Here is a 22,140-nt window from a genome sequence, read left to right as displayed (position 1 = left end):
TGTGGCACACGGGCCCAGCTGCTCCGCGGCACGTAGGATCCTCCCGGACCAGGGCTCGAACCCGCGTCCCCTGCATTGACAGATGGATTCCTAACCACTGTGCCACCAGGGAAGCCCAAACTTCCAGTTTTGAGAGCACATGGTTAGGGTTGTGGGCCTATCGTAATAGTAATAATAATAATAATAGAGAACATAAACTGAACAACCTAGACGTTTATTATCTTCCAGGCACTGTTCTAAGCATTTACTAGTGTTTACTCCCTTAACCCCTAGGACAGTCCTTTGAGATAGGTCCTGTTATTATTTCTGTCCTGAGAAGAATAAAAGGGAGCACAGAGAAGTTAAGTTACTGCTAAGGTCACAGCTGGTAAGGGGCAGAGCAGGATGCAAACCTAGGCAGTCTGGTCCGGAAACTGCATGCTTAACCATTAGGCTTTGTTTTTTGGAGCAGGGAATTGGAAGCAGGTGTGCCTCCAAAATGTATGCTAATTGGGTTAGCATTATTCACACTAACAATGATATTTGAACTCCTTAAGGGTATAATAGTGAGGAAGTACGGAAGCGATGGACCAGTAAAGTGGAAGTTTTGTTTTTAGAGGGATGAGAGTTATGGAATAAGTGATTAGGGTTCCTCAGCAGAGTTGGCACAAAAGTCCAGTCCAAACTCACGTTACCGTGTTTAATTCTTCTAGATAAACGAATCCTGAACATTGCCGTTGTCCTATTGCTGTGCAAGAATGGAGGCCCCACTGGTGAGTTTGGATGAAGAATTTGAGGACCTTCGGCCCAGCTGCTCGGAGGACCCAGAAGAGAAGCCACAGTGTTTCTACGGCTCATCTCCCCACCATCTAGAGGACCCCTCCCTCTCTGAGCTTGAGAATTTTTCTTCTGAAATAATCAGCTTCAAGTCCATGGAGGACCTGGTGAATGAATTTGATGAGAAGCTCAATGTCTGCTTTCGGAACTACAACGCCAAGACCGAGAACCTAGCTCCCGTGAAGAACCAGTTCCAGATCCAAGAGGAGGAGGAGACCCTGCAGGATGAGGAGTAAGCTGTCTTAATTGCCCTCTCTTGCCTCGGATTAGAGTCCTGGAATCTGGGGCTCCTTGCCATAGAACGAGTTTCTGTCCTTGGGCTCATGGCATATTACTTATATTTTTCTCTGTGAGGCGGTGCCCTGGTAACTGCTGACGTTGTTCAGTTATATCCCTTTACAGTTACTCATAGAGCTTTCTTAAGTTGAAACCACAAAGGAATGAAGGATTTTTAGGAAATGGGTTTTCCTAGATGCAAAATTGAATTTCAGGAGCATGGTACATTTGGGGGTCTGTCTATCTTCAGCTTTCTTTATATCCATGGTAACCCACCCAGATATTAGAAATAAGGACCAGAAAAAAATTTAATTAACTGTGACAGAGGAATATATGTCATTGGAACAATTTGCTTTACAAAACACCAGGATTGTGAAAATCTCCAAATTGTTTTTAACCCCTCAGGACTGGAAAAATTATCTACAAATGTTAAGATATGTCCAAATAAGAAAGCATACACATTGAACCAAGAGAACAGGGAATTACCCTGGACACAATAAAGGTGATAACCAGGTGAAGTGGCTTTTGAGTATGCAGATTCCCTGTGTCACTTACTAGCCACCTTCCAGGGTCTTAACAGAAGTCAAGAAAAGGAATTTGAGAAAAGTGCTGTTCCAGGAGGGACTAGAAAAGAGAAGAAGGGGGTGATTTGTCATATAAATTAAAGAAAGGTGTTTGGGGCATTTAGTAAAAATAGGCGTAAATTCCCCACAGGGATAAAATATGCATCAACTGTTCTTTAGGGATCACACACGAAATGTCAAGTAGTTGACAGTGGAAGTTTGGAGCAACTGTACTTTTGGTTTCTCTTTTTATGGACTTGGGTGGGAAAAGTTGCCCATGAGTAAGTGGGGGAAGAGGTTTGTCCCACAGGATTGAAGCTGATTGTATTGGGCAGATAGTTGCTTATTTGATGACTACTGAGACTGTATCTCTGTGAATACAAGGGTTATATATCTTTTTGTCTTATTCATTATTATCTCTCCACTGTCTGATGCAGCACATGGTGTGTAGTAAGTGATCAAATAATATTTTTAGAGTGAATATTGAATGACCTGGATGAGCAATAATAGCTAGCCTCGTAGGTGCATATAATGTATTTCTAGGCCCACGCCACTTCCTTCTTTTCTTTTTAATTAATGCTAGCCTGAAGGCATGATCACAGAGAACATTTCACTCTGGTGACCAGTACTATAACTGTGGGCTACGTGTTTCAATTCAATCTTAAGTTTCAAATTGATTCTTTTAGATTCTGAGCCTTTTATAATTTGCTCAACTCCTCGAGGTCAAAAAAGAATGGCTCTGGGGCTTTATTATACAGAGTAGCTTTTACTGTTATCTACTTCATTGCACCAGGCAATGGACTAGAAACACGATGAATTGTGATTTTCATACTCTCGCTAACTCGCTGTGTGACCTTGGGCTTGTCACTTAACTCTAGTTGACTGCGTGGGTCCTCATCTTTGGAACCTCCCGAGCTCAATCTTGATGAAGCAGGGCTAAGGACTTGCCAATAACCTAATTTCTCACCTCACCCAGGCTGTGCTCAGAAAATTCCTTTTGCTTCCAACAAATCATTTCTCCCCTGTCTAAACCACCCCTTTGCCTCATTAAGGACAGAGGCCCAGCAAGCAGGTTCTTACTCTTTCCTAGCACATTAGCAGAGGCCACTCAATGTTAACTACCATCACATGGGATTATTAGTCTTATCCTGATTCTTCTGACTTGCCTGCCTCATTGACTGCCTCAGCTAAAAGACCAAAGGTTGAATAACTCCTTAGACGTAAAATATGATTTGGGGATAGTGTGGTGGGAAGAATCTGGGAAGAGAAATCATAACACAGTGCTTTCTAGGCATTTCGCGTATCTAAAGCTTTACAACTTAAAATAAAAATTTGAATTAAATTACACACTTTGTTTTAGAGACACCTATCAAGCTATTTCAACTGTAAAATTATGATGAGGTAAAGGAAAAAGATAAGTTAATATCCAACGCGGTTAATAGTCTCCTGAGCCCAGCTCTGGTGTTCTAATAAACCTGCTTAGGTTTAGTAGTTAGAGATTTCACCCACCAATGAGTGGAAAGTATTTTGGGTGGGTTAGAACTACACAGTAGAGGCTTCAAACAAAAACTATGAAATTCTTGGTCAGACTAACCTCCTGAAAGATAACACGAATCAGAAAGCAGGGTCAGTGATTCCCTTTGAAGTTTTGACTTCTTTAGTTTTCATTTGGAACTATGTGGCTTAGAGGGAATTGGCTGAGATATCAGCTCTTCTCTGATTTGTCAGGGCATGGAAGTCCTAGGCATTAAAAGAGAGTCGATATGTATCAATATGTATTTCTTGTTTCTAAATTTAGAAAATATTCCAGAATCTCTTCTTTGCATATGTAGGAACACCCTTTCCTTTGTCATAAGAGATCCGACCTGGAGGCCTACAGAGTGGGAATGGTCAGCCCTCACCCCACTTCCTACTTCACCGGGGTCCCTGTCTTACAAGGACCCTGGAGACAGAGGGGCCAAACATGTGAGAACACTGACAGTCCTGTCCTTCCGGTAGAATTACTGGATTAAAGGTCATGTTAAAAATCAAGTTCGCATGATAAATAAACACCCTGGAGTCAGCCATGCTTTAAGTCGAAGAGAAGTGAATCCCAAATAATCAGATAGGGAAAGTCGACAGATGCCTGTGATTTTTAGGAAAGTTAATTCTCTTCTCAGAGGTTCAGTTTCCCCATGTGGAAGGCAGAGGTAGTATGGATTCCACTGAAGCATTTGAAAGAATCTAAAAAGTTGTCCAAAGTCATTGATGTGTTAATAATTCATAATTCCTAAGTATTAACAGCAAACGTATACTCATGTTAACACACATCTAAGTGTGGATATTGGCCTGACTCGACACAAATAAAACTGGACAAGGGCAGTAACCAGCCTAGAGGGGCTTAAGGGAAATGTTCCCAAGTTGGAATTCTAACAAGCACTATAAGCTGTCTACCATATTGTCAGGAATAGGTATATAGGGGTGTGTGTGTGTGTGTGTGAGGATTGATGTAGCCTCGATAGCTATGTTGCCAGTTCCAGGCCCAGATTTCTGGATACGTGTCTCGTCCAACCTGTTCTGTTTGGTTTGCTCATCCTCTGCTAGCATCCTTTTCCAAATCCCTAGCCCTACATGGTGAAAGATAGTCACAGCCATTTCTATAGGCATCTAAGCCCATGATATAAAATATGCACATGAAAAGGCTTTTCTGCTATTACAGGGACTGAGGGAGCAAATTGGATCTCAGGTGCCATGGCAGAGTAATGACAAGAATGGAGGGAGCCTGTTTAATCTTATAGTTCTTTGATGAAAGATATAGTGGATAGCTTTCAAAGTCTCCTTTCCCCGAGAAAAGAGTAAATAGCAGGATGCTTCTCAGGAAGTGGAGTTTTACAGTCCACCCAGGATGCCTCTAACAGGGAATATATCTCTTCCCAAGAACCCTGCTTAGGATAAGATGGATGACCTCTCTGGGGAGAAAAGTCCGTCCCATTCTCTCCCTCACAGAAAGCTTTGTGTTTTTCCCTCCCACCGCCATTCTTCGTTCCCGTGCCTGCCTTTGCCGTCCATTTAACTTTCCCCGGGCTGGAGATCTAGACAGAAAGCAGGCGTGTACCCTTGCTGACCTTGCCATTTCTCCTTTCATAGATTGATGAAAGCACCAGGTCCAGAATAATGCAGTTATAGACTTTTCACGCAGAGCCGGCTGCTGAACTGCTGTTCTAGGTTGTGATTTGGAACTTGGCATATTGTTCTGATGCCCATGCCCATCGTAAAGTTTAAAGAATTGGAATAGTTAAGTGGGAACGAATATAGGTTCTGTAGCTGTATTGCCTGGGTTCAACTCCAACCTCTGTCATTACTGGCTGTGTGAATCTAGATGAGTTAATTAACCTCTCTATGTTTCAGGGTTTTTTTTCTCAGTATGTGCCTTATAGAGTTGTGAGGAATGAATGAATGAATCCACAGAGAGTTTAGGATAGTACCTGGCTTATGCATAGTAAATGCTCAGTAAGGTTGGCTGCTATGGTTATTATTGTTAAATGGGCACTGAATGAATACGGGACGGGTGTGCAAGTGATGACAAAGAGATGAGAGTCATTCTATTAAAGGTTGCTTATGAACCTCAAAGGATAAAAAGCATGTCCATCAGAAAGCAAGAAGAAAACTTGAAACAGAAAAAGGATGGCTTGATATCCCGAGGAGATAAAGGTTTAGGGAATTGTCACTAAAAGTCTAGAATTAGAAGATAAAATCCAGAGTATGTCAGTGAAGGCTCAGGTGAGAAAAGTTGCCACCCTAAATGATTTGAGGCAGTCTCCAGTTGTCACTTTAAGGATATAAATAGTTTCAAGGTTATTGGAAAGTGTGCTGGTCCGTTCAGGGTCCCAGCTTCCATCCTATCTAGGAGAGGTACAAAAGGCTCCTGCCTGTTTTGGGCTTTGCTGAATTTTATTTTTCCAGGCGCTTGCTGCAGGGTCAGACCCGAAGGTCAGTGCCTGCATGCGTGTTGTTCATTCTCGACGCAGAGAGTGTAATGCAGTGATGCACGGAGGACTTGACTGCTCACCTTCCTAGTGGGTGTGGAGCTGGGACTTTTGGAGACAGCAAATCATATTTGCCTCTTGGCTTTAGAACGCTAATGAGACTTGGATTTAGAATTAGGCTGGATTAATGAAGCTCTAATAGTGTTTGATGGAAACTGGATTATCACCCATGTTTAAGGCGTAGACTGAAATCCTGCTGAAGAGACGTCGAATGAACACTTGATGAGGTCTCTCCAAGTGCCTTCTTGTAACTGTACTACAAAAAATGAATAAGTGGATAACCAAAGCAGTGCCATTATACTGTGTTTTCTTGAGTTGCTTTTTTTAATCACCAAATTGTGTGCATTGCGCACTAGGAAAATCTCCTTGATTATATACCCATATGTCATATGTCATTCCAGATTTTATATATGTTAAGAACACTCCCCTCCCCCATTTTATTTTCATTGATTTCATTGATTTCAAGTGTCTGTGCTCTGATATATATATATATATATATATATATATATATATATATATATATACACATCTTGCTATATATATAAAATATGCACTTATCTTTTCAGCATCTTACACCATACTTTGTCATGTTTTGGATTTGGTCCGTATGTGTACATAGTTGCTTAGTTTTAAATGACCATTTCCTTATATTAGTATATCTAAATAAATTGTACCTTCTTTTACCTTGTTTCACAGGTATCATTCATGTTTGATGTGCACAGGCACCTGAAGGAGATTGCACTGAGCCCTCATTATTTCATTACCTAATATTAACTCAAGTGCCGCTGGCTTCCATGGATGGCATTCATTATTTTAGGAGCTTGGTTTACTGATTTACATTAATCTCTTAGTGTCGACTAATTTATTCATTTTCCTGTGTTTGAGAGTTTGTGACTTCAGGATTTTCCCCAAACCCCTCCCCATTTTTTTCCCCAAGAAAATCTTTCGGAAATAAGTGAGTTAAGCAAAAAGAATTGTCGAATAACCTTTCTTATAATGTACCTATCAGAACTTTAAAAAAGAAATGTAATAAAGGGAACCCCATCTTCCCCCACTAAAAACTAATTGTGTAGACAGTGGTGTATTTATTGGTTCCTTTCATGTATTTTCTTTGGAGTCTCCATGATAGAGACAGGGCACACTTAGACTCTACATGGCTAGAGGACAGGATTGTGCCACCCTGGGATCCCTAGAACATTTTGGGTAATAAGTAACTTTTAATAGCATTGGCATCATCCCCTTACCTACATTAGATGTCAAGGAGTTAATTCTTGACCTTTTAGATTGCAGGCATCTGAAACTGAAATACAGTTAACCCTTGAACAGCATGGGGGATTAAGGGCGCTGACCCCCTGGGTAGTCCAAAAATCCATTTCCTGCTGTTTCTGCCTCAAAAACAAAGGAATTAGTAAACCACAAGGGCAATAAGCTGAAACAATTTGAATAGAAGAAGGACTCAAACCCTACTTCTTTTGAGTCCATATATTGTGATCTCTAATCGAACACAAACTTTCCTCCACACTTAGTTAAAGCGAAGAACTGTAAAATGAAAATATTGGTACTACAATATTTATTGGGAAAAAAATCCACATGTAAGTGGATGCTCACAGTTTAAACTCGCGTTGTTCAAGGGCCAGCTGTATATATAAACTAGACAATGACCCTGATCTTAATGAGATTCAGCCAGAAAATCTGCCCAGATCAATCTCTCTCTTCCTCCCTCCCCTTCTTCTCATTCTTCTCTGCCCATAAGAAAGGAAACATGGACATTTCTTAAGTTCGTGAGACAGGAGCCATTTGGTTGAGGGACAGATTTAGTTTCAGGGGCAGTTTATCTGTTGCCAGAGGTGTTTTACTTGTAGACGCTACCATTGGTTTTCAATGGTGAGAAATTCCTCTTCTCTTAAGCAAACACCTTTGGCACTGAAGCTCTTGGCCAGGGTCCATTCTCTTGGCTCCTTCTCTCCTGGTAATGCCTGAAATTCAGTTTTTAAGCTACTTCGCTCCTGCATGCTGGAAGGCAGATGATCTCAGCCTGGCACACACAGAAGCCTCTCTCCTCCCCTGGCCCAGCTCTTCCTTCCTCCAGGCCAGGCCAGGCCACAGATGTGTGCTAATGAGAGCTTCTCTTTGTTTACAGGGTTTGGGATGCTCTGACAGACAATTACATCCCTTCACTCTCAGAAGACTGGAGGGACCCAAACGTGGAGGCTCTGAATGGCAACAGCTCTGAAACTGAGGTACCTCTCTGGGGCCCCCAGCTTAGCAGGGCTTGAGATGCTGTGGATTCCAGTTAGAAAAACATTCAGTAATGCAACAGTCTTCCCCATTATGTAATGAAGCTCAACATCATTGCTGGGAAAGTAAGAGTTGTGGAGGAAGTGAAAAATAAGATGAAGGGGGACATCCAGGGTATATGAGGTGATTGGAATGATTGTAAAGACTGTAAATGCAGATCACTTCTGTTGCTCATCATCGGCCTACAACACGCAAAATAAGGTGATCTGAAGTAAGAGAGGAGAATAAATATAATGGGCTTTTTTTGTGTTCGAATAATGGTTAAAAAAAAAATCAGGGTTTCCCATCTAAGAGGGACAGTTCAGTCCCATCAAAAAGTGTTGACAGACTTGTGACAAGCTCAGGGCCTGTCTAATGGCCAGAGTGGGGACCCAGATAATAGTGAGGTGACCATGCAACTGGGAGGAATTCTTTATGAAACTCATTAAACAGGCACTTATATGGCTGGACCTGAGTCACGGTCTGTGATTACTGATGCCAAAGAGGAAAGTAGCCTACGGACTTCTGAAAAAGTAAAGAGAATACTTATTTTGAGTTGACTTGCATAGGTTATGGAACGTGACCTTTCAGAATATCCAAATTGCCCCTCCTAGCTGAATATACATATAGAAAGCTAAATCATGTAAGGGCTCTGTCCTTGCTAAAAGCCCGTTTCTACCTTGCTTAGTCTTCTAGTTTCAGTTATAAAGGAAATTTGACAATTTCTTATCAGGAAGGGCTGTCACAATCCTGTGCGCACAGCAAATGAGGGTGGGAGGTGGATCTGATCTTCCTAGGTGCTCCAGGATTGAGGCCAAGGAAGAGCGAGAACCAGATTTCCCTTACTGGGCGACATTTCTGCAGATCATTGGCCAAAATAGCACAGCAAAGAGATCAGCAATTGGCCGATTTGTTGAAAAGGTGGCTGAATATCCTTTTTAATTTTTCTAATCATTAGCCATCCAAAATACTTAAAACCTCAAGAATAGACTTTGAAACAAAGAGGTTTGCTACAGCCCTACTTAGCATGGATGTGGGATGTCTCAGGTCCTGTTTTGAACTCCCGAGCGCTTTTTTTCTTTTGCGGTACTTATACGGATAGTGTTTAGTACTTGCCCAAAATGCAAAGGAGAAGATAGGCAATAATGGAATAAACCTAGTTACTGAAATGAAATCAGGTCCGTCATGGTGCAAAAGGCAGATTTTGCTTTGTTATCTCCTTGGCCACCTTTCCAACTCATTTTGTGGATTAAGCCAAAGTATATATAAGATAGCCTACCCTTCAAAAGGACTCTAATTTATCCTCATTTGCAGATTTCCCTCAAGAGGGTTAATATTTCAGGGCAAACTGAATGACCCTGAGAAGGATGATCTTGAGCTCTCCTCCTTGTAGAATTTTCTCCATCTGACCCACGGGAAATGGACGGCGTAGCAAAAGTGGATGGATTAAGGTTGTTTTATTTTAGCCTCCTTTATTATCTGGATTCATTACAGTAGAAGCTCTTTTCACTGACATCAGTTTAAACGACTTGCTATATAACCAGGGCTCTGTATTCCTTCTGTACAACATGCCAACCGAACGCCCTTGGCATGCGGCATGCACACGACTGGTAGGCTTCTCTCTGGGAAGTCTTATCTCTTCTTCCACTTAGTTCATTGCCAAGAATCCGTTGTGTTTGTTCCCAAACCTGTTCATGCTTGTCCTTGTGACTGTAACTAATGTAATGAAATGTTATGGAAACTGTAGGGTTATGAATGCAAAGACAGTCATTTTTGCTTTTATAAAATCAAAGTAACACATGTATGTAATTTTAAAAGTCAAATAATACTTTTAAAATAATGCGAGACAACAAAAAATATAAACAGCAGTCTCTGACTTATCTTTCCCGGCTCCATAGAGGCAACCACTTCGACTTCTTATAGCTGTTTCTTTTGGCAGGTACCTACAATTTTCTAAATAACACATTTATGTTACTACTTCTTTGATTATCTAAAATGAATAATTTTGGCTGTTATCCATTATGGAAGATGAGATTTAAGTCTTTGGCATCACCTCAAATACTCACATTTGGCCTTCCCCCTTGTCACCAATTAAATCAATATTACAAGTACACACTAGGGTAACTGTGTAAATACTATTTCTTGCTGAATCATGTAGTGTTCTATAAGAATATTTCCTCTCTTGTACAACTTCTTATTTAACCTGGAGCGAAGAATTGCCTTGTTTTTTCATTTGCTTAGTTTCCTGTATATCTATCATTAGTTCAACCCCAAACTCTGAGTGAACTCTACATCTCATAATATGTTTTAAAAAAATCAGATAGTCTTTCAATTCAATCAAAAAAAAAATCCAAACTAGTACCCTCCATCTTTCTGCTATAAACTAATCTGGTTGTACTCTAGATCTGGTGCACAGCTGTTGTCCTGGGAAATCTTCATGTCTCTCTCTCCTGTCCTCTGACTGCCATGTTTTTATTTTTCTGGGTATGTTCCCTTGTTTTGGTGAAAAAAATTCAGTATATTCTTGAGAAAGGGTAGAGAGGAATATATTTGTTAGAACAGATGAGAGTGTCTTTATTCTCCCGTCATACACTTGATTGAGAATTTGACTTGATAGAGTTATTTTAGGCTGCAAGTGAATATTTACTCAGAATTGCAAAGGCATCATTCTCTTTTCCTCCAGCTTTCAGTGACGATTGAGGAGCCCCATTTAGAATCCATTCTGATTCTTTGTCTTTTATATGTGACTCTCTTTTGGTTCTCTCTAGAAGCTTTCAGAATATTCTCTTTCTCCTGTCTCATTTCTTTTACAGTAATGTGGCTTAGAGTGAGCTTTATTTTTTCATTCAGATGAATTATAATCCATGGGCCCTTTTGACCTGGAAGCTCATGACTTTAAATTGTGGCATGGTTTCTTGTTATTTCTCTGAAGATGAATTATTTCCATTTTCTGCCTCTATTGAGATGATTATATGGTTTTCTCCTTTATTATGTCAATGTAATGAATTACATGAATTGAGTTTCAAATGTTAAATCAACCTTGCATTCTTGAGATTAAAGGCAACTTGGTCATGGTATATTATTCTTTTCCTTTTTAATCATAGCTTTATTGAAGGATAATTGGCATACAATAAACAACACATGTTAAAGAGTGCAGTTTGATAGGTTTTGACATATGTATACATCTGTGAAACCATCACCACAATCAAGATAGCGAGCATGTCTGCATGTCCATCACTCTTCCCTTTCACGCCCCAATCTTCAGGCAACTAGCTGTTGTCATCATAGATTAGTTTGCATTTTCTAGAATTTTGTATAGGTGGAATCACGCAGCATGTACTCTTTTTTTGGTCTATTTTTTAAAACTCAATATAATTATCTAGATATTCATCTATTTTATTGCATGTATCTACATACATTCCTTTTTTTTTTTTTTTTTTTTTTTGCGGTATATGGGCTTCTCACTGTTGTGGCCTCTCCCATTGCGGAGCACAGGCTCCGGACGCGCAGGCCCAGAGGCCATGGCTCACGGGCCCAGCTGCTCCGCGGCATGTGGGATCTTCCCGGACCCGGGCACGAACCCGTGTCCCTTGCATCGGCAGGCAGACTCTCAACCACTGCGCCACCAGGGAAGCCCATACGTTCCTTTTTATTGCTGAGTAGTGTTCCATTATATGGATATATTATAATTTGCTTATTCATTCACCTGTTGATGGATATTTGGATTTTTTCCAGCTTTTGAATATTGCAAATGAAGCTACTATGAGCATTCTTATATAAGTCTTTTTGTGGACAGGTCTCTGTTTCTCTTGGGTAAAAAGCTATGAGTGGAATGTCTGAGTCATATTGTAAGTGTCTGTTTCACTTTTTAAGGAACTGCCAAACTGTTTTCCAGTTTGAGAGCTCCGATTATTCCACATCCTCACCAACTCTTGGAATGGACAGCCTTTTTGATTTTAGTCATTTGAGTGGGTATATAGTAGTATGTTATTTTAATTTGCATTTTCCTGGTAACAAATGATGTTAAGCATTTTTTCATGTGCTTATTCACAACCCATGTATCTTCTTTGGTGAAGTGCCTGTTCAGATCTTTTGCCCATTTTCTTAGTGGGCTGTTTGTGTTCTTAGTATTGAGTCATTGGAGTTCCTCATGTTAAAAGATAAAATGAGGCATATTAAATTTCTGAGAGTTTACCTGAGCAAAAATCTGTTCGACTCAGACAATGCCAAACCCAAAGTGGGTAGGAGTGCTCCATCGACAGGAATTAGAGGAAGACTTTTACAGAGAAGATGTGGAAGCACAGCAAGGAAATTATCTGATTGGCTGTAGCTTGAGTGGTTGTATTATCTGGAAAAGCCTGGGTGGCTGTTTGTGGGTGGCTGTCCTTTGGTTTGAGTTCTTAACCTTGAGGCATTAGAGGTTTTTGTTTGCTTAGGAGACTCCTGAAGCGTTCAAGTCATCTCAGTCTAATAGCCTCTTTGTTTAATTATTTTAACACATATATTCTAGGTATAGTCCTTTTTCTGTTGTATGTTTTACAAATATTTTCTTCTTGTCTATGGATTGCCTTTTAACTTTATTAACAGTACATTTGAAGAGCAAATGTTTTTTAATGTGATGAAGTCCAGTTTATTCATTTGTGTTTAATAGTTTGTGCTTCTTATGTAGTACTTAAGAAATTGCCAAGCCCAGGGTCACTAAGATTTTTTTCTTAAGTTTTCTAGTTTTAGCTTTTATATAGTTTATGACCCACTTCACGTTAGTTTCTGTATATGGTGTGAGGTTAAGGTCAGGGTTCATGTGTATGGCTATCCAATTGTTCTAGTACAATTCACTGGAAATATCCTTTCCATATTGAATTTTCTTGGCACCTTTGTTGAAAATCAGTTGACCTAAATGTGTGGGTATATTTCTGAATTCTCTGTTCTGTTTCACTGATATATGTGTCTATCTTAATGCCAATATTATGCTATATTATTACTGTAGCTTTATAATAATGTCTTGACATAAAGCAAAGTCTTTCAACTTAGTTCTTTTTTTTCAAAGTTGCTTTGGCTATTTTAGGTCCTTTGCATTTCTGTATAAATTTTGGAATCACCTGATCAATTTGTACAAAGAAACTTGCTGGACATTCAATTGTGATTGTATTAAATCTATAGAACAATTTATGTATGTAGATCAATGTTAATGTGATGAATTACACTAATTGATTTTCAAATATTAAACCAACCTTTCATTTTTAAGATAAATCCCACTTAGTTGTGATAGATATCCTTTTCACATAATGTGGGATTCGATGTGTTTATATTTTATTAAGGATTTTTGCATCTATGTTCATGAGGAATCTTTCTTTTCAATTTTCTTTTCTTGTAATGTCATAAGGTGAATTGGGAATTTTTCTTCTTCTATTTTCTGAAAGAGTTTGTGTTATATTGGTATTATTTCTTCCTTAAATGTGTGATTGACTACACCAATGAAACCATCTGGACCAGGGGTTTTCTCCGTGAAAGTTTTTGATTACAGATTCAATTCCTTTAATAGATATTGGGGTATTTAGATGTTCCATGTCTTCCTGAGATGCTTTTGGTAAAGTGTGTTTTTTAAGGAATTTGTTCATTTAATCTAAGTCATGGTATTGACCACAAAGTTGCTTATGACATTCTCTCATTCTTTTAATGTAGTAAGATCTATAGTGATGTTCCCTTTTTATTACTGTTATTGTTGGTTTGTGTTTTCTCTCTCCTTCTGTTCCTCTCCCTCACCCCCTTCTCATCAGTCTGTTTATGGGTTTATCACTTTTATTAATCTTTCTAGAGAACCACTTTTTTTTTCCCTCTGTGTTTTTTCATTTTCTAGTTTGTTGATTTCTTCCCTTAACTTGATTGTATCCTTCTTTGTATTTAAAATAGGGTTTTCCTTCACCCTTTACTTTTTAAGCTTCTGAAGTGGAAGCTTAGGTCATATTTTAAACTTTAAAAAAAATGATCTTAGTCCATTTGGGCTGCTATAACAAAATACGACAGACTGGGTGGCTTATAAAGCACAGAAATTTACTTTTCACAGTTATGGAGGCTGGATATCCACGATCAGGGTGCCAGCATGGTTGATTCTGGTAAAGGGACTCTTCCAGCTTGCAGACTGTCAACTTCTGGCTATGTCCTCACAGCACACATGGTCCAGAAGAGCTCTGTGGAGCCTCTTTTATAAGAATACACCCCCACTGATGAGGGTTCCACCCTCCCCAGCACCTCCCCAAGGTCTCCTTATACCATCGCATTGGGGGTTAGGATTTCAACATGAATTTTGGGAGGACACAAACGTCTAGTCCATAGTAATAACGTAAGCATCTTAAAACAATAAAAGTTCTTTTAAGCATTGCCTTAACTGAATCCCACAATTTTGATGTGGTATGTTTTCATTATCATTCAGTGCAAAATATTTTCCAGTTTCCTCTTTCTTTTTTGGCCTATGGGTTATTTAGAAGAATGTTTATAGATGTTTTGTCATAGATTTCTCATTTAATTTTGTCAGAGAACAAAATCTGTACAAATTAAATCTTTTAAAACATATTGGGACTGATATATGACCTAGCATATGTTGTATCTTAGTGAATGTACTATGTATCACTGAGAAGAATGTATATTCTGCAATTGTTGGTTGTGATGTTCTAAAAAGGTCAACTAGATTAAGGTGGTTTATAGTATGGTTGGATTCTTTATATTCTGATTTTTTGTCTGTTTATTTTATCAATTATCAAGACCAGAGTGTTAAAAATTTCCAGTTATTACCGTGGATTTGTCTATTTCTTTCTTCAGTTCTGTTAGTTTTTGTTTTATATATTTTGAAGCTCTGTTATTAACTGCATACACTTTATTATTGTTATGTCTTCCTGATTGACCCTTTTATCATTATGAAATATCCTTCTTTATCTCTGGTAATACTCCTTGTTTTGAAATCTGCTTTGTCTGATATGAATTTAACCACAACAGCTTTCTTATGCTGTTAGGTATACATTTTTTCAATCCTTTTACTTTTCATCTATCTGTGTCTTTAAAATGTGTCTTTTATAGATTGCATGTAGTCGGGTCTTTTATATTCAGTCTGACAGTGATAATCTGTGCTTTTTAATTTATTGTGTTTAGTTCATTTGCATAGCATTTAGTTCATTAACATTTAACATAACATTACTAGTTTGTGTTTAGGTGTACCATCTTGAATTTCTATTTGTTCCATCTGGGTTTTTTGTTGTTATTGTTCCTCTGTTTCACCTTCTTTTGGGTCAATCAAATACTTTTTGGTATTCCATTTTATTTCTACCTTTGGATTTTTAGTTATACCTCTTTGCATAGCTGTACCTTTTTTTTTAGTGGATGTTAGGTTGGCATCTGCTCTCTAGCATCTCTTTTTTTTTTTTGCGGTACACGGGCCTCTCACCGTTGTGGCCTCTCCCGTTGCGGAGCACAGGCTCCGGGATGCACTGGCTCAGCGGCCATGACTCACGGACCCAGCCGCTCCGCGGCATGTGGGATTTTCCCGGACTGGGGCACGAACCCATGTCCCCTGCATCGGCAGGCGGACTCTCAACCACTGCGCCACCAGGGAAGCCCTCTAGCATCTCTTTTGCTGTTGTCTTTTCTCCAGTTCTCTTTGTCCCTGTGGGATATTCTCTTTTGATCCCTTTACTCTCACTTTAGCAGAATTTCGGGAGATAACTGTGTGTGCTCAATCCCCCACGTACCTTCCTTCTACTATTACAAAAACAGAAACAGGAAACAAAATTTGTGTTGTAATGTGGATGATGCAAGAAAGACTACATGAAATTCTACTCGGAGGCCCATCATGGAAGAAAAGGCCTTGGCCTTACGTTAGGAGCTTGGTGAATGAGTAAGTGTACATTTATGTTTTTAGGTCAAAATAATATGCTCGAGCTATGTATGTATGTATGATTATTATTATTCACAATTCTCCACTTTTAATTGGGTTTTTCAGTTAATGAACCTATTCTGTTCCTGACTGTGATGTAAAAGATGGTCTCTTTTATCCCTGTAACTTTAATTGATAGCAGATGGTGGTTCTTTTAGACAAGAGGAAATGGGAGTCTAGGACAGTAAGTTACATCCTTCTGTTTCCCAGGTGAATAAGCAGCTCATTTATCTGTGGAGGTGGGACTGAATATAGGAGGTGATAGTACTTCCATTCAGTCCTCTCCTTTTCATTCCTTCTTTCAACAAATATTTGTTGCCACGTGCTGTTTGCTGTGTTCTGGTGCATCTACCTTTGGGGATATGGAAGCACTGACTTAAGCCACACAGATGGGTTAAGTTGCCCTTTCCTTGGGCTGGGTACATATTGGTGATTTTTTTCTCTTTCTTTTACTTTTTGACTGGGGGTGAAAATGTATCTTTATCTCTTATATTTGGTCAAGAAGGCAACCACCCATGTGAAACAATCATGGTAAGGGGAGGGAAATATTGTGCAGTAGAAATTCCCTTTCCTGTGAATGGAATCATCTGGAATACTTTAACAAACAACACTGGTTAATAGTCATTATTGGACACAAGAACTTGATGGAATTTTAATTCTCACTCAGACTCCTGTGCACCTAGATTTAGCACTCTCTTAGTCTCCAGGGAAGATTCTCTGCATTTATTTTTAAGCTTTAAGTGACCAAGTTACAGCCCTAAAGGCACACCCTTTACTGAAAGCAGGAGGAGGAAACAGCTTGCTGAATAGTATGGCTAAGCTCATTTCTGGATCTTGGTCTTCTATTCTCAATTCTGGGAAGAAGTCACTCGGAAGAATGAGTTTTTTTCTTGGAAGAGCCATAGTTCACTTCAATAATATGGAGACAACTTGAAGATTTAGTCTACAGAGAAATTTAGCCCCAATTTGTCAGACTTCTCGTTTCCACACAAGAGGCTGAAGAACTCCCTGCAGTAGTTTCTCTGCATGTGTCATATATTAAGAATAAGAGTATTCATACACTCGTCCATATACATATGTGTATGAATATATATGACGAATACTGTTATCAATATACGTAAATGCTGTCATTTTCCAAAATCTTTCTCACCAGCTTTCCACACTCTGTACAAGATGCTGTCCTGGGAACGGAGGGAAGGGAGGGAGTCTGTAAACAGCATTGAAAGGAAAGAGGGCTTGTTGAGAAGTGACGGGAGCAGAACAGAGTCCACTAGATAGAGACAAAACATGGGACCAGGCTTCGAGAGGGTGAGGAAGATGAGGGAACCAGAACAAAAGCTACAGAGTGAGGAGAAAGGAGAGGGACAGGGCAGGTACAGTGAAAGCAGAGGATGGCAGAGATCCACGTGGGGAAGAGGGAAGGGGCCAGGGCTTTCTCCGGAGGACTTTGTGCATGTGTCTCCTTTTATTTTATTTCATTTTGTAGCGGCAGACTTCTGAGATGTGAGAACATATGGGTTAGGTATAGCTCCCACGATACTACGAACTCATGGTAACTTTCACAAGCTTATAATTCATTTTCAAATCTCGTTTTACCCACGCCTGAAAAATCAGACCAGCAGGCTTTGTACCAGAGGGGAGAGAAGGCTCTAACTAGGAATCATCCATGTCGCTGCCTGGCTTCCCTAATGTCTGAATAGCAAGAAAGGGTCTGTGCCTAAAAGCTCTCCCCGCCTTCACCAGGAGCTCAGAGGGAGGACCTTGGGAAGGGGAGTGGTGTAGTTGAAAGATTCAGTATTAACAGCCAGTGAGGTAAACTCGCTAAAATTGGCCACATCTCAGAAAATGTAAATATTCCATTTAAAAAATCAAATTACTATGAAAAAAATTCTGGTTATAGACTAACACTTCTGTCAGATGCTTATAAAAAATAATCCAGGGCTTTCCTGGTGGCGCAGTGGTTGAGAGTCCGCCTGCCGATGCAGGGGACACGGGTTCGTGCCCCGGTCCGGGAAGATCCCACATGCCGTGGAGCGGCTGGGCCCGTGAGCCATGGCCGCTGGGCCTGCGCGTCCGGAGCCTGTGCTCCGCAACGGGAGAGACCACAGCAGTGAGAGGCCCGTGTACCGAAAAAAAAAAAAAAAAAATCCAAACAGAAAAGAAAACTTTGTTTCCCAGCATGAGCCTCACTTCTACCACAGGACTTTCCAGCCCTAAGAAAGTTCTGCCATGTGAGAGTACTTGTGAACAAACCGTGGCTACAGGAGTTTCCTTCTGCACAGTGGGGAGCTGCAGAAAGCAGGCGGGTACCACAGGTGGTGGACTTGGCGGAGAGAGGAGCATATGGGTTCGACAGCAGAAATAGATGTCACCATCTGGCACAAAACCCCTCAAATAGTCCCATTACCTCCCTGTCCTATCCCTTATCCAGGTTGAGAGCAGAGGGCCTTTGAGATATATTTGATTTTTTCTTTATGACATAGTCCTAGTTTTAAGCACATGTAGATGGAAGGTGATGTGTTTTGTTGGGGGTACCTGCCAAGGTGGAGTTCAAGGAAGAGGGGAGAAGTTTCTGAGGATGGACTCCCTCTGACATGATTGCTTGGATTGGAACTGGGGTGTTTCCTGGGGGTGCTAATTAGAACAGGAAAAGTGTAATCCCCAGGAAAGTGGGAGATCAGCATGTCAGCTGTTGATGCGCAAGTGAAATTGATTCCTGGATGAGAGGTGTCTGCAGAAAGGTTTCCTGGAGGCACTTCTTGCCAGACCCTGGATGACTTTCAAAGGAGACTCCTGGACACAGACAGCTTGTTCAGTGGTTTAGGGGCTTATCCTGTGCAGGTTTTGAACATCAATACCAGGCTATGGCTGCTTGGGACATGGACAGTAAAGTCAGATATGCTGTGAATACCTTGCTGGACTTCAACATCTAGAATCTCAATGGTTGTGAGCTTTCAGAGCCTTACTTGGGGTGATGGAAATTTGGAGACACGTGGCAAATGTTTCAGTATTTGCTGTTGCTGTTGAGTTTGTCCTTTGGTTTGTGTGCTTAGGTTGTTCTGTTGGCATGTCCAATGGAGCTTCGGTACATCCTTCATCAGCTACTGACAGCATGCCTAGATTCCAATGACACGATGACATTTCATCACATTTTAAAAACATGATTATTTGCACTGGAACAGCCCACCCCTTAAAATGCCTAATAAAATAAACTCTGGAAACGGATCCCCAGATTGAAATTCCTTATATAAACAAGTGTGCCTTTGCTGCAGGAGTTCGTTGCTGTTGTTTCTCACCTCAAGAAGGTTCCTTGTTCATGTAAAGATGACCTGTCTGTCGGTTAAAGAACAGTGCTGCTCCCCGTGGGTCAGAATGGTGCCGGCCACACATGCCTTATTGTCTTTTTCTAAGCTGGACCCAGTGATGCATGCTGTGTGGACAGGGTACGCTTGGAATTGGATGAAACTCTGCACACCTCTTCAGATTTTCTCTTTACACAGGGGATGGCCGGAGTGGCCTCTGTCAGTGTCCTCTATTCTAGAGACTGGAGAGAATCCTAGTTCTGCTGATGGTCAATCAGAATTCCATCCCCCATCCCACACTTCTTTCAGATCCATGAGAAAGGAGAGGAAGAGTTCAATGAGAAGAGTGAACATTATTCTGGAATCAGTGAGGAGCCTCTGCTCACAGCAGATCAGGTACGAATCTCAATCTCTCTCTCTCTCTCTCTCTCTCTCTCTCTGTCTCGGTTCTTGGGACTTTTAGTTCCTTTGATAGAGAAAAAGTCTGAATACATACCTGCCACATCCCTTTCAGGCAGTAGAAAAATGTATGGTCTTGTGGTGGCTGTGTCTTTGGTAAATTTCATGTCTCTTTAAGCCTCAGTTTACACACCTGCTGTAATTAGGGATGTAATTCCTAACGTGTGTTGGATGTGGTCCATGTCTGATAACAGCCAGAGATGGGCTCAGCGTTTACTGCCTTCATTTCCTGCTAAGTGTCTTTATTGCAGCTCATTGTGCTTGGAGTCAAGACACTTAAACAAGGGTCCCAAATAGCTGTTCTCACAAGAATAGAAATGGCAGAAGAGGCTTCCAAGTGATGGACATTTTCTCATATTTCATAGAACACTGAAAACGTTGGGCCTTCCAAAAGAAGTATTAGAAACACTTGTTTTTTTTAAAAAAAAGATCTAAAGTTTCACATTTTATTGAGTTACTTATATTTGGGTTTTAATAATTTGTTACTTAGAGGAAATGCTCCTGAGTCTCTGGATTCTTTATTCAACCTTTGAGTCAACAACTATTTATGGGCGCTTGCTTTGAGCAGGCACCTTTCAGGTGTTTTCACAGAGTGGTTCTGAAAAAGCTCCACTAGGAGCTTTTGGTTCCAGAAAGTGCTTTTCAGTAAAAAGAACTCTTTCATATTTGTGGTAAAAAGGTGGGCTATAAACAGATAAGGACCAAGAGATTAAAGGGAACCAGATTAAAAAGAATAGGGGCTAGCAGTTACCTTGTGAATTTGGGGGTAAATACAATTCAGTGACACAAGTTCAATGATAATGACTCTGAAAGAGAAGCTCAGCCATAAAATTCTAAAGGAGGGGTCGTGTAGTTTGCTCGTGTTGCATGAACGGCTTGCAGTAGTCAAAAACGAAGTATCCCTTAAATTTGTGAGCAGAGATGGGAAACCTTGGGAATAAAATAGAAATTATTCCAAAGGAGGGGACCCAAGTGCCTTTATCTTTGATCCAGCCTAACATAAATGAACCCACTTCAAAGACCAGTTGGCCTTGGAAATGGAGCCCATCACAGCATCGAGAACAGACAAATATATAGATGCGCTGTTCTGACCAGACTCATGGATGGCTCCTTTCAGAAGTGGTCTTTGCTTATTCCATTTTCTTTATGTGTAAACAACTAATGTACAAAGTAGTTCAGCCTTATTCCTCTTGGCAGTTATCTAATTTTCCTCTCTCTTCTAGGAGCTGTCCCCTACAAGAGTCTAGATTACAGCTGGGTTTCTTATCGATTTTCTGCTCTCCAGAACCTACCTGTTCTTTTATTATGTGATTATCTTTATTTCCACTTTTGTTTGGCAGCTTTAGTTCTTGACCAGGTGAATTCTGGAGGAAGAGCTGTTTTCCTCTATGTAAAAAAGCAACTCCCCATTTTGAGTTAAAAAACACTTTGGTTTTTTCCCGTCTTAAGTATCATCACAATGAATGGACTGGATTTTGTGTTTGAGTTGTGTAGATAAAATGTCCTGCTACTTAGAAAGAAAGTGCTCAGCAAATTGAAGTAAATGTTCCCTTCCAGGAATCTCTGCTTCATTTCCTGAAAGAGCAGTTTATTTCCAATAAAACACTCATCTCAATGATGTTCTTAGAAGAGGCTGGACATTAAAGAGGACTTTATATCAAAGGAAGAGTGTTTGTAAGCCTTTGGTCAGATCTAGTTTTATTATTATTCAACATTTATTAAGTAACAATATTGCTTTAGGAATTGTACAGACAGCAAATTAGGAACATCCTTCCCTGATCAGAATTCAAGCTGGGATGTCCCTGCAGCAGAGAAGAGTGAGTACTCCCTTGTGTACCTTCTCCAGGTGATTGAGGAGATTGAGGAAATGATGCAGAACTCCCCAGACCCTGAGGAGGAAGAGGAGGTTCTAGAAGAGGAGGATGGGGGAGAAACCTCCTCCCAGGCGGACTTGGTCCTCCTGCAGGAGATGCAGGCCTTGACCCAGACCTTCAACAACAACTGGTCCTACGAAGGTAAGAGTCCTGGGGGTGGGCTCATGGAGGACACACTCAGCTCTGCCAGGCAGGGCACATGCTTCACACGCCGCTAACAGAACCTCGGATCTAGGGAGTTGGCAATACCTTTCTTACTGGACATTGGGAGAGAAGTTAGCATTGCTGGGGGAGGAAGCAAGATTAAAATGGTAAAACGACCTGCTGTACAGCACAAGGAACTCTACTTAATACTCTGTAATGGCCTATATGGGAAAATCTAAAAAAAAAAAAAAAAAGAGTGGATATATGTATATGTATAACTGATTCACTTTGCTGTACACCTGAAACCAACACAACATTGTAAATCAACTATACTCCAATAAAAAATTTTTTAAAAATGAAAACAACGGTAAAACAAACCAAAGAACAAGACTAAAACAGAACAAGTAGAGGAAATCTGAACCCACTATTCACAATGATGCTACCATGAAATCAATGAAAAAACCTACAAATGGTAATGAT

General features: G+C 40.3%; 1 protein-coding gene across 5 annotated transcripts in view; it reads left to right on the top strand.

The window, feature by feature from the left end:
- Positions 1–22,140, top strand: part of FEZ1 (fasciculation and elongation protein zeta 1) — a 40,272-nt gene that overhangs the window by 5,081 nt on the left and 13,051 nt on the right. For 4 of the 5 annotated variants that reach the window (XM_082627438.1, XM_082627440.1, XM_082627437.1 and 1 more), the window contains exons 2-5: positions 693–1,048; positions 7,821–7,920; positions 19,493–19,579; positions 21,489–21,657. In XM_082627438.1, coding sequence (XP_082483564.1) covers positions 738–1,048; positions 7,821–7,920; positions 19,493–19,579; positions 21,489–21,657 — 667 coding nt within the window. In that variant the 5' untranslated portion in view covers positions 693–737. The remainder of the gene's footprint in view (positions 1–692; positions 1,049–7,820; positions 7,921–19,492; positions 19,580–21,488; positions 21,658–22,140) is intronic. The other variant, XM_082627441.1, reaches the window with a different exon arrangement.

This window comes from Mesoplodon mirus, assembly GCF_964341445.2.
Source record: "Mesoplodon mirus genome assembly, chromosome: 7".
Lineage (NCBI taxonomy): Eukaryota > Metazoa > Chordata > Mammalia > Artiodactyla > Ziphiidae > Mesoplodon > Mesoplodon mirus.
This window is presented reverse-complemented; position numbering and strand designations above follow the sequence as displayed.